Source organism: Mytilus edulis, chromosome 5 (genome assembly GCF_963676685.1).
Source record: "Mytilus edulis chromosome 5, xbMytEdul2.2, whole genome shotgun sequence".
NCBI lineage: Eukaryota > Metazoa > Mollusca > Bivalvia > Mytilida > Mytilidae > Mytilus > Mytilus edulis.
The window spans coordinates 69,620,950-69,633,688 of NC_092348.1; the positions used below are offsets into that span (position 1 = coordinate 69,620,950).

The window sequence follows — 12,739 nt, forward strand, 5'->3', positions numbered from 1 at the left end:
AACACATACTTTGTAAGTTCCTGCCTGATTTGAATCCTTGATGGCGATTTTTTTAATAATTTTGATAATAACTCCTGGTTTATCCTCAACAATAAACTTTTCGTCAACTTCCAAACTTCTTCTGTCCGGAACAATAAAGTTAACATTTGAGCTGTTAGATGTAAAGTTTCCTTGTGATGCTTCTTTTGACACAACCTGTCCTTTATTCTTTGGCCCACCCATAAATCTTAAGAACCGACCTTTAAATAACTGGAGTCCCGTCCTCCAAAACAATTTGGTTTCTTCACCATATCTCATAAATGTCGTACTCTTTGGCAAGCTAAACCATCTTACTATATCCAAGAACAATAAAAAAAAAGCTATATTTTCAATTGGAAACCGTTTCTCGTTCACCAATCTATGAAAACACTTAAATTTTTCTAGCTTATTCGAATCTTGAAGAGCTTGAATTACACTTGGGAGTAATGCTACAAGTTCGTCATAAGTTTCTGTATCACTATTAGCGGTGATTATTCTCGGGTGTTTCTGTCTCGCCAGTTAAATTAAATTCAGACATTTCATTTTCAACCTCTTGCCCGTCCCAGTTTTTCGGTTTAAGTTCATCTTCTTGGGCACTTGTATCATTATTTAATCTTATTATTTTCTTGTAAGGGCTTTCTTTGGGTGCACTGCTGCATTTGGAAACATGAATGGTTTCATTTACATCATTGATAGTTATAAGCCGTCCTTGTTCTCTACATACTTCAGCAATTAAACGAAAAATTTTCAAGGTTGTCGCCTCCCCAGTTGTCTTTCGTACCTTTATCACAAGGTTTGAATGTTCAATTATCCCATGTTGTATGCTTGATGTGAAGGTGTCAAGCTGACATTCATAGTATGGACAGGAAAAGTATGGACTATCCATTACATTTAGACCTGAAAAGCATCACAGTAAATAAGAAATCACCAATACATTCACTTTATCAAAAACATGTGCATTATATGAATTTTTTGTAAGTCGCAAAAACAAACGCGATTAACATGCACAGGAACGTCAATGTTACCTTGGAATTTTATTCTTAATACATGATTCCCAAATAAATGTCCCCAAAAGACATTTTGTTTACACACTGAAAGCTAAAATATTTCAAGAAATAGGTGAGAAACGGGATTGCACATGATGTGAATTGAAGTGAATTGCCTACACACCGTACAGTTTATATCAAATTATTTTCTATTCACCGTACACACCCGCGGCTGTACACTGTACACAAAAACTTTTTTTTCACACTTGTTTTTTACCCAAAATGCTTAATGGAATGAGTTATCTAAGGTAGGTTTATGATTGGTAACTATCACTTTTGCACTGTATTAGCTTTCATTCAGATATACCATGTAAATGGCTCGACAACTGCATCGAAATTGAAAATTCCTGTTAACCTTCACAACTATTTGTGCAAGTAAAAGTTTATTATTCATATTAGAATATAAAAGTTGTCTTATAAAAAGGAAGGAATCGATGCGAAAATTATTTGGGAGCAGGAATTTCAGATGTTGAGAAATGTACACTATATGTAGATAAAACAAAACAAAGATTTACTTACCGTGTCAGGTCAAAATTGATGATGCTCCGCTTGCTAAGTACCTATATCCGATGTACTGATGATACACGGTGATAACTATCCGACTGAAATATAAAATCCTAAAACGGCTAAGGGAGACAACCACAATTTATATTATGTCTTATAAGTCCGTACTATTGTAAGCCTAAGTAACTTGCGTTAACGTACGTAAGTTTCGTTTGAAACTTAAAATTCTCTATTATGACGTTTACAAATTTCACCTATGGGTTCGAGAAAAGCAGTAGATTTTCAGTACGAGGACAGATCCCTGTGGAACACCATACTTCAGTTGAATATCGTCCGACTGAACAGAGTCGATTGCGATACGCTGAGTTCTATCAGTAAGGTATGATAACAACCAATTTAGCGCGGCTCCAGATATTCCGAACGAGTATTCAAGTCGCTGTCGTAAAATGAAATGGTCGAGGACGTCAAATGCTGCCGAAAGGTCTAACATTAATAAAACTACACAAAAGTTATTATCAAGTGCAACAGTTATGTCGATAGAACTCGCAGCAATGCCGTCTCGGTGGAATTATAAGCACAGTAAGCTGATTTAACACTATCAAAACGATCGTTCGATTAGAAACTGGACGATAGTTCTTCAAAACTTCTTTGTCTAGTCCAGGTTTCTTCAGAAAAGGTCGTACAACTGCTTCAATAAATGTTTTTGGAACATACGACTCTTGGTGCGAAGTTGTTCAAACACGGTTTTGATAACGAAGTTGGTAGCGGGTCGAGTTCACGCGATTTCGACGCATCTTCACTTGATAGATGTCTCATGATGGTTTCAATCTTATTGAGGAGAAAGTCACCGAACCTATTCGATATATCTTTATCGCACTCACCTGATGGAAAAACTACAGTCCTCGTATTACCAATTAGCTTGTTTGTTTAACTGAACAGTTTCTTTTGATCACACCCTATTTCCAAAATTTTATCTGAATAATAGTCAGTCTTACACTTCAAAAACAGCCTCTGTGTTTTGATACATTGCTCTTTATACAACTATTTATGAACCCCACGCTTTGTCTTCCGCATTTTACGCTCAGCTTCACAGCGTTTTATTTTAGCGGTACTGAGCTGCCATTGAGCTGGGATGAGTGCCATTCTATATTCGAGCGCAATTTAATAGTTTTGGATTGAATTAGAGCATGTTTTTCAATGATAGAACTGAGCATTGAGTCATATGTTGAAACTAATTCGTGAATTTTCGGGCGTCACTATCGAATTTATCGTCTAGGTGGAAATTTAAGTCTCCCGTTAGGATTATATCATCGGATATTTCCATTGTAAAGTCAAGAAAATCCAACCATTCCTTGAAAAAGCTAGATGTTTTGAACTTGTTGGCACGGGACAGAGGTGGATGATAGATCACGAACAGACGGAAGTTATTTCTTGATGAACTTATATTGCATTCAAGGAGTTCGAAATGTAAAGGTGATTTCTTTGTTGGTACGCGTTTAACAGGAATGTTCAATTTATGTATGAAAGCAACACCAAAACCCTAGCCTTTGGACGCATCTGGGAGCATTCTGAATAGTGTATCCGTCTGGTAAAAGTTCAGAAAGAATACATTTATCAATGACGGAACCGAGCCATGTCTCTGAAAATATGAGCCCTTTTGTACTAAAAAGTGTTTTTTACCAATAAATATATTATAACTTATACTGACCCCTCATAAAAGGGATATTTAAAGCATCAAGAGGTTGTTCCCAACTTGATAATGACTTGCATGGATAATTGTCTCATTTTCAGTCACACATACGTAGACCAGATTTAAGTATTCAATTATTTTTTGGTGAACAGTGAAAAATACTTCATAAATTAAAGAAATGTCAAAGTACAAGTGGTAAATCGAGTTTTAATATTGTCAAAACCTATTATTTTATGTGTACAAACAAATTATAATCGCTAGCCTTTACTTTTCAAGCTTCGCGTCCAAAATTTGCAAATTAAATATTTTTTTATTACAATTTTCAAATCGCTCACTCGCCCCAATTTTGGGAGTCCAAAAATCCGTAGAATAAGAGATTACATTGGTGTGGCCCAAATACAAAATAATATTTTATATTTTTATCAATAAAGGTGTTCCAGCTCCTCCTGTTGATTTTACGGTAAAGAAAATATACAAAAATGCGGTCATTATATATTGGGATGCAGGGAAAAGTGTAAAAATAAATCAAACATTTTATTTGGAGTATCGTAAACAAAGATCTACATTATGGAGACAAAAGCAAATACCGATTCAAGATAGTGTTTTACACTCATGTAAATATGTTTATGTACTAAACAACTTGGAGGAAGGGATAATATATGAAATGCGCATGTTTACTGAAAACGAGTTCAACAGAAGTGCTGTTACAGAAATAAAGAGCATTGGCACAACAGGTAAAACATATACAACGTTTGGAATCCTTTGCACTGATTGTATGAATAATTTCTTTTTATATATTGTGACTTGGATGGAGAGATTTCTCATTGGCACTTATCTCACATCTCCTTACTTCGATGAAATTTCAAATATACTAGTATATTATAATTACGAAAAAATTTCTGAAAGAGTAAGTAGTTTACAATGCAGGAGAAAAGCGCCTAGAACGTATGCAATTTATATGTTGCACTTCTTTAAATATAGACTATGCAATTTTTCTATAGGAACTCCTTTTACTGCTAAAACTGTGCCATTTCATCAAAGCAATTTCCGTATAATTATAACCTAAAATGATGAGTTCATATGCACTTTTATGCACCACACGAAAGTTAAAACACGGGGTTATTAGGCATATTTCAAACTTTGAAATTTACTAGCTCTCTCTTTGCGTAGAGTCTTTCTGTAATTTCAATTTGTTCTCTATTTAACACCAACTATCACTCTCTATGACATGAAACATCATATATTGCATATTTTGCTTCATTGTCACAGAAAATAAAAAAGGTTTACGAAAATGCTAAGACAACGGCGACAACTATGTCAAACAACAACAAATATGTGTACAGCAGTCCAGAGGTTGTATTTTCATACACAACGTTTGATATTGCTTTAAAACTTTGAAGTAAATCAGTTTAACACTTTAAGTAACAAAAACAACATATTGTAAAAACATAAATACGGTAAGATCAATGGATTTATTACGCAAGTTTTGTTTTATTGCTTATGTGTATGCTTAGTATATTTATATATTTGAACATTACCAAAACATAGACATGAATGTTCTTGGTTTGTTTGAGTTAGTCTCGTCCATTTTCTGTCAATTTCCCCCCAATCAGTCTCTAAAGGAGTGGCAGAAGATACCAAAGGCACATTCAAACACATAAGTCAAAAATAAACTGACAACACTATTGGATAAAAAGAAAAAGACAAATAGACAAATTGCTCATGAAAGTAAAAACTCGGTAATAAGTCTTTTTCTGTATTTAACATTCGGAAAGAGGAGGGAATCTTAGTTACGACATAAGTAATTAACATATCCGCTCTCATCTGTGTATTGGATGTATCGTAAATGTTAACAACTCGTGGTGGTGTCCGTAAAGCATGTACTTCTCTTGAACTGAATTTTAATGTGCGTATTGTTATGCGTTTACTTTTCTTCATTGGCTAGAGGTATAGCGGAGGGTTGAGATCTTACAAACATGTTTAACCCCGCAACTTTTGTGCGCCTGTCCCACATCAGAAACCTCTGGCCTTTGTTAGTCTTGTATCATGTTTTATTTTAGTTTCTTTTGTACATTTTGGAGTTTAGTATGGCTTTCATTGTTACTGAACTAATATAAATATTTGTTTAGAGGCCAACTGAAAGACGCCTACGGGTGCGGGAATTTCTCGCTACATTGAAGACCTGTTGGTGACCTTCTGCTGTTGTCTGTTTTATGGTCGGGTTGTTGTCTCTTTGATACATTCCTCATTTCCATTCTCAATTTGAAAACTTGCGTGGGACGATTTCAACTTCACATCTTTGAACTCTTGTTTTGATTGCTTGCTTGTGAGCAGCAACCCTTTTTGAATCGATGAGGTAGATTTTTCTGTCATTTATCAATGATCCACACACGAACTTATTTCAGGAAACAAGAATATCTATGTACCATAACTAACTTAAAAATAAAGATGTAATTTTTATTCTGAGATAAGTTCTTATGACCATCAACCAGAACTTGCTTTCATCCGATGTGCAGTACTTCATTACTTTGATTAGATTTTAGTTCGATTTTAAACAATGAATACAGATTTTTTTAAAAACTTATCGAAAAATGAAAGTTACCGACACATTGACATATTATCATGATGAATTCACAACCCATTGTTATATTTGACGTATAAAAAGCGACCTATATCAGCGGCACATATCTTTATATATTCTTATAGTAAGAGCCTGCTCCACCGGTCAGTTGCCTTACCCTCCCCGAACCCGCAGACAATTTTGCAAGTAATTATATGAACTATGACTGTGTATAATAAAAAAGCAAGAAGAAAAAAACCATTCGTAAACAAAGTCACGAGTAAACAAATAAAAAACAACCGTATACACTCAGGTGATAGTAATGCATATCTTGATATATTATTAGAACGAAGGTCCCCTCTTTGAAAGATTTCTCGGTAAACCCAACTTTTATTTTAGTTGTCTATATTTAAAACAAATGTTTTGCGGTATTTTTCAAGAATTGCAACAGAAAGGAACAATTCAATAAAATTTGTATACATAGGCATTTGCACATGACATAATGAATGAATATACACAGTAAAAATTAAACATACCAATTTTGTCATCAAATCGATAGAAAAAAAAGCCGACGAAAAAAACTCGGTGTACGGTAAATCGGGCATATGCGAGTTATTTTATTCTTTCTGTTGGTAGATACACTCGAACGTTTGATTTTGTTATGATTTACGCATTTCCTCTCTTTTAAATTGCCCTTGGAGTTCGGTAATTTTGTGAATATTTTTGTTTGTCTCTGGACCAAAAGAAATTGACTACTACAATATAGGTATAAGTGCTGAACAAACAATTCATGAAGCCAGTTTTGATAACACAGCACACTTGTTTGTTTATGCACTGCTACCATATATTGTTCACAAAAAAAAATAAAGTCTTAAATAATCTTTCGAATTTAAGAAACCTTATGTCGTGACAATGAAATCTAACGCACCCCATAAGTGTACTTGCATATGTTCATATGTGCTCTTGTATTCACACATATATTTATTTAAAAGCCTGGATATGAATAGCACTGCATGCAGGTAATCCTATATGTTTTATTTGACAAAATATCAAATATAACACCACAAGGGACACTGCAGTGGGTATTTCATAAAACTCCATTACGTTTTGCAAGGAAACGACATACGGGTACTGAACTTAATCATTTAGACTTACCTTTATCTGTAAATATGGATATTTCTTGAAATCTTTCAATGAATAAATTTCCTTTTTATTTAACTACTTTGAGCTTATCTGTTTATTCCAGAATCAGAAGACAATACGACACTTGTTGCAATTTTAGTTTCTGGAACAGCAGGATTAATAGTTGGGATTTTTTCATTGAAGATAGTTGGTAACTACAATATTTTATATTTTTCTGTATTTTGTCGATTCATATCTTTTCCTGTTTAACTGTTCACCGATCGCAAAAATATTTTACGGATAAATGAAATATGAGCAACATGTATGCATCCTTTATCCGTTTAAGAGTAAAATTGCTGTTCAAGTCCTCACAATAAAACCATATCAAAGGATGTTCTCGCCGGAGGTTATCAAAATCCTGACAGACAGAATTTAGACGTAAAATGTCATTGATACATTCATTTGTCATAATTTTTACTTCAAATATAATGTTGCGTCATTCAAAACATTCAGATTTCCCTCTCGAAGGATAAGATTACCTTAGTCTTGTTTTACTAACTTTCCGGAAGTTTTGTTTTTCAGTTCTATTGGATTTGGTATTTGATGTGATATTCCTAATGATTTTAAAGCGTCACTGAGGTATCTTATTTAGACAAAACAATCGTCTAACGTTTTTTTAAAAATAGTATGGCTAGATGTTTTTTTATGAACTATTAACCTGCAGTTTATGTTTGGGATTCTGCATATTCAAATTCTTTATCAAACAATTCATCCCTATCAGGTTTGTAAAGAAAATCTTAGCTATAAAATGCTTATTATATACTTTCCTTTTTTTGTGCTTGAGCATTCTTGGTGGAGTTTTATCTACCAAAATGTATAAAGTGATAGTTGTTTTAAAATTTTAAATTATGACTGACGTTGTCCTTGAAAACAGATAAACTTTTAAGTTACTATGAGATATATCCAACCTTATTCACACTGTTATGAAAGTTAGCATCAAAAGAATATTTTGATATACGTAAATGCAAAGAAACAGAGACAAGCATATTGTCTTTAACAATATATAAGGTAAGTTATGTTCTAAATTCACTGTGTTAAAACGAACATAAAGTATGTATGTGCTAAATCTCTCGAGATTTATATATAGCATACATATCTGAGCACATCTAGATATATACCTTTCTACGATAAAGGAATAATAGAAAACTTAATACATATGTAGGTACTGTTAGGAACAATGACCATCTGAATTTAAAAACAAGATCCAGAGATTTTATCAAACATAATTAACAGTTCATGTTTTGAATACGGAAACCATGCAACTACGAAAACAAATCCTTTATAAACATCACACAATCTCAATTTGATCAACAATACCGGTAAAAGAAGCAATCAAACATCTACAAAATCTATAGAAAACACATTAATTGTTAATATACAACTTCAATACATTAAACAAGACAGAATTCTTAATGAAAATAAAACTTAACTACAAACGAAACATACGACAATGGTCACTGTCTTGCATCTGGAAAAAAAAACATATTCATTTAATGCTACTATTTTTCTCTCTGTCAATTAATACATAAAATAAATGTGTTGAAGAATTAATAACTTGGGTCATGTTTAACCAGTTTACGGAACCCTTCCAAAATGTAATGCTATGTCTTACAGCTTCTTATCAACTTGATTACCAACTTGATTCATTTACATGATTTAATATTGGAAACATGAAGTAAGACTCAGCGCATTATTTGAAAAAAAAAAGAAAACAGGCGACACATTTCTAACATTACATATCTGTTTTTAAATACGGTGGCGACAATTATAATGGACATCAGTAGTCAACAAAAAACTGTTCATTAATTTTTAAATGCAGAACCTTGAGGCGGAATTTAAATAGCCATTGCACGGGATTTTTTAAACCCTTTTTTGATAGGTTATCTTTCTCTTCCGTAAAATTTTGTTTCTTTCACGGTATTGTTGTTTCAAAAGATGTCGGTAAGATTTTTTGCAGGTGATATTGTTCATTGAATACGCTTTTGAAATGACTTTGAAAGAGTTATCTCCCGAATAATGTTTTTTTCTCGTTCCTTCGCCACTGTAAAAGATAGCGACACATGTATTTTTTTCCAAATTGGTCGTTGTATTCTCAGAATGTTACGTTTTAGGTTGACAGAAGCGTTATAAACTACCCATTTGAGAGTCACCCCCCTTATGTATTTGAAATATATGATATGTATTTCTAAGTGGTAAACCATAAGTGATATACAACTATATTTTTATTTTACGTCCTTGGTCCACACAATAAGATGATGCCTAGATCAAAGGTCAAGCTCATGGTCTAAATTTGATTTTGTCTTGTTATTACGTACATTCAGAACTCGTATGAGATATCAACAAAATATTTTTACTAAATTGTTATATGCAACATGTCAAATCATTTTAAATGAACAATTTGAAAAAGCTATTATCTGTATGTATTAAAATTATAATTATAATGAACCATATATTTATCGAATCAATGTAAAGTAAACTATCATATCAGAAGTGACAATTTAAAAAACGGATGTTAAATCATCCCTCTTATTTCAAACAAAAGTGTACAGTTTGCTATGATCTGCTACTGGAAATGACATTTTCCCCCGATTTTGTTATTTTCATATATAATTCCCGGGAGTTTTTTTTTTTTTTTTTGCTGGAAAGGCCTTCAATTGTTCTTTGAACTATTGAATTATACTTTTTTAATATTATTTTAAGACATGTAGATTCTAGTAATTTTGATGGCTAGATTATGAATGTAATTTATTCAAATGATTTCGAAAACATTTGTAGGTACACTGTACAACAGAATCAAAAGGTAATTTAGACTTAAATAGCACATACCTCTAATATATATGTTATATGTTATTTTCACTTCTATCTATGAACAGTTATATTCAACTTTTAAGTTAATAGAGTAATAGAGACGCACATGATTTCAAAGTAATATTCCAACTCTAAGTTCATGATAAACTGACCAATAAATAAAAAAACAACGAAGAGATTAAAAAACAGTCTTACAAACACAATACAGAAAATTAAAAACTTAGCAACACAAACCGCATGTAGGAGTTATAACGTAATCCGGAAGCGTTAACAATTGCCACAAACTAAAAAAGTGGAATCCGTCGTGGTGCTCATATCAGTACAATTTGGGGATAAGTCTTATTCAGTCTTGTATAAACTAGGATACAAAGACGGGATTGCGGTTAAGACAGTTGGAAAATATCTGTCTACATTTTTTAATCAAATATTACATAAATGTCAACCAATTGGCGTTGTAGGACGTTATCATTAAGAATACTAGTAGATGACTTCAACTTAACCACTTGACACATTTAGTTTTATAGAAAACGCAAGCTGTAGAATAATGTATCAATTTAGAAAGATATACTCTTTGTTAAGGTTTCTGAACTGAATAAAATGGAATGTTCAAATTTGAAAAGCTGAAATCTTCTTTTGTTTTGCATAAAGGTTCGATCTTAACCGACACTTTTTTTCATTTCTAAATGTAATTCTAAATATGAAATATTTATACAGTATTTTTGGTATCTTTTATTACAAGTACGATGGACGTGATGTAGTTAACGATCATTGCAGTCACCAGACTTTTGAATTTTATTTACTGCGAATATATATATCTAGTTAATTTTCATTGTTGCATAAAAGAGGGACGAAAGATACCGAAGGGACAGACAGTCAAACTCATAGATCGAAAATAAACTGACAACGCCATGGCTAAAATAGAAAAAGACAAACAGATAAATATTAGAACATAAAACATAAGAAGCTCCTGTATGAAGTTCAGGTAGTACATATAAGATTAACAATTGCTAGTCCTTCAACAGTAGCAACCCGAACAGCTATGTTATCAATTAAGAAATGAATTATCTGGAGAAATTAATTTCAGTCTAAGATGATTTGTAGTTTGAATCAGGGATTTACAAAGCATGATTTATTAATCTTTAAACGGATATTTGTATCTACTTTTGTCATTTCTTTTTATATACATGAAACAAATGTTTGACCCTTATCTATAACATGCATTTATATTTGTTTTTATCATTGTTAGGGATGCCAGTTCGACGATAAATATTTTATGTTGGTTTTAACGACCCATACTCAATGATATTTCCTCGGACTTGCTGGTTTATTATATTTGACTAGAACATATTCTACAACTAATAGATCATTTACTTCATGTGATAAATAAATCAGCATTGATCTAGTAATCATATTATTTAATAAATATAAAAACTATTGAAACAAATGATCCAAAAGTAAATACCGAATGTATTCGTGTCAATATCAACAGCACGACAGGTAGAACATGTTAGGAAGTATCTGTTTATCTTACTAGAGGAACTGACATCTTCCACTTTTTTTGTGGGAGTTGTGTTAGTTTTTTGTTGTGTTTTTTTTTTAAACTATTTATTTTGCCAATGCTTTGTCAATTAGTTATAAATTTATCAGTTTCAATGTCCGTTTTATGCTTCCTTTTTATCCAGATCCAACGTCAGCTACATTTAGTAATGATAACTTAAACAACTCAATCCGATGATATGATGATTAAAAATCTCTGCTTGCTTTTAAAGACATTCAATTTTATCACATGTACGAATGTAGTGGAACGAAGTTTTAAAAGAAACCCGATTAATCAAGTCATTTGGTATTGTACTTGCGAGCGATACGAAATAAATCAAGTGTTCGTTAGCCTTCCTAGTTAACCCGGCAGCCCATCCCATCGATTGCTGATACAATTGATGTTCATAGTGGTTTTGTAGAAGAACCCCATCTAGTATAACGTTGTTTGTAAAGAAAAGATTGTAACTGAGGTATCCAATACAGTGAATAAAGAATCATTTCTGCATATTTGGTATACATTCCAAAGGAGCATAAAAAAGACTAAAGAATATTTAGGATTTTCTCTATGATATATGTCGTGGAGGTATATGTTGAATTTCCATGTCTATTGTCTATTCTTAATTTTTTCATCAAGTAGATAATTTCATGGTTTTTTTTAACAAAACATCGGTTTTGTATGGGGTTTTATATGCAGGAACCACATCAATTTTGTCACTAAGGTAGGACAGGTGCTAAGAAACTTTTATATCACGGATGTAGTATGAGTGTTTACCTAGTTTAATTTGAATGAATTATAATTTGTATCAACGACCGTTTATAACCGTTATGTTAAAGATCTGATAGGTATTTTTAAATAAACACAATGTTGCTTAATATAGTAACGTAGTTTCTCATCCTTTAATTTGAATGTATTGATGTTGTTTGTCTTTTTCATTTTTATGTAATGCCGTTTGATGTTGTTTGTCTTTGAATTTTGTTTTTGAATATCCCCTTGGCCTCTCCCACGTGTTTTGGATGGATTGAGATTACTGTGATCCTATCTGTTACTGTAATTTAGTGCATAAAAATAAAAACACTAGTCGCAAGCAAGACTGGCCAAACAAGTACATAAATATGATATATGACATTATATATATATGGTAAATGCATGTTAGTCGTCAACAGTCATTAGTCTTAAACTTAAAACTTAAACGGCTGGTATTTGATTAACTTCAAGCGAATTGACCGAACACTACTGCATTTACCGTAATGAATAAGTCTTAATAAAATAAAAAAAAACAAAATTGACCGAAAGACTGAAAATGATTTAAAGATTATTGTTCAGTCGTTTAAGATGAGTTCAGTTCAAAATAATTGTTTCCGATCAAAATTGGTCTATTAATATAGAAATAA

The 12,739-nt window shown here is 32.3% G+C and overlaps 1 protein-coding gene across 1 annotated transcript in view; it reads left to right on the forward strand.

Moving 5' to 3' along the window:
* Positions 1-1,286: 1,286 nt before the first annotated feature.
* The window catches only part of LOC139525219 (nephrin-like), a 304,410-nt gene continuing 292,957 nt past the window's right edge, over positions 1,287-12,739 (forward strand). Inside the window, exon 1 of the mRNA XM_071320410.1 lies at positions 1,287-1,312. Within this exon, the coding sequence (XP_071176511.1) occupies positions 1,287-1,312 (26 nt within the window). The remainder of the gene's footprint in view (positions 1,313-12,739) is intronic.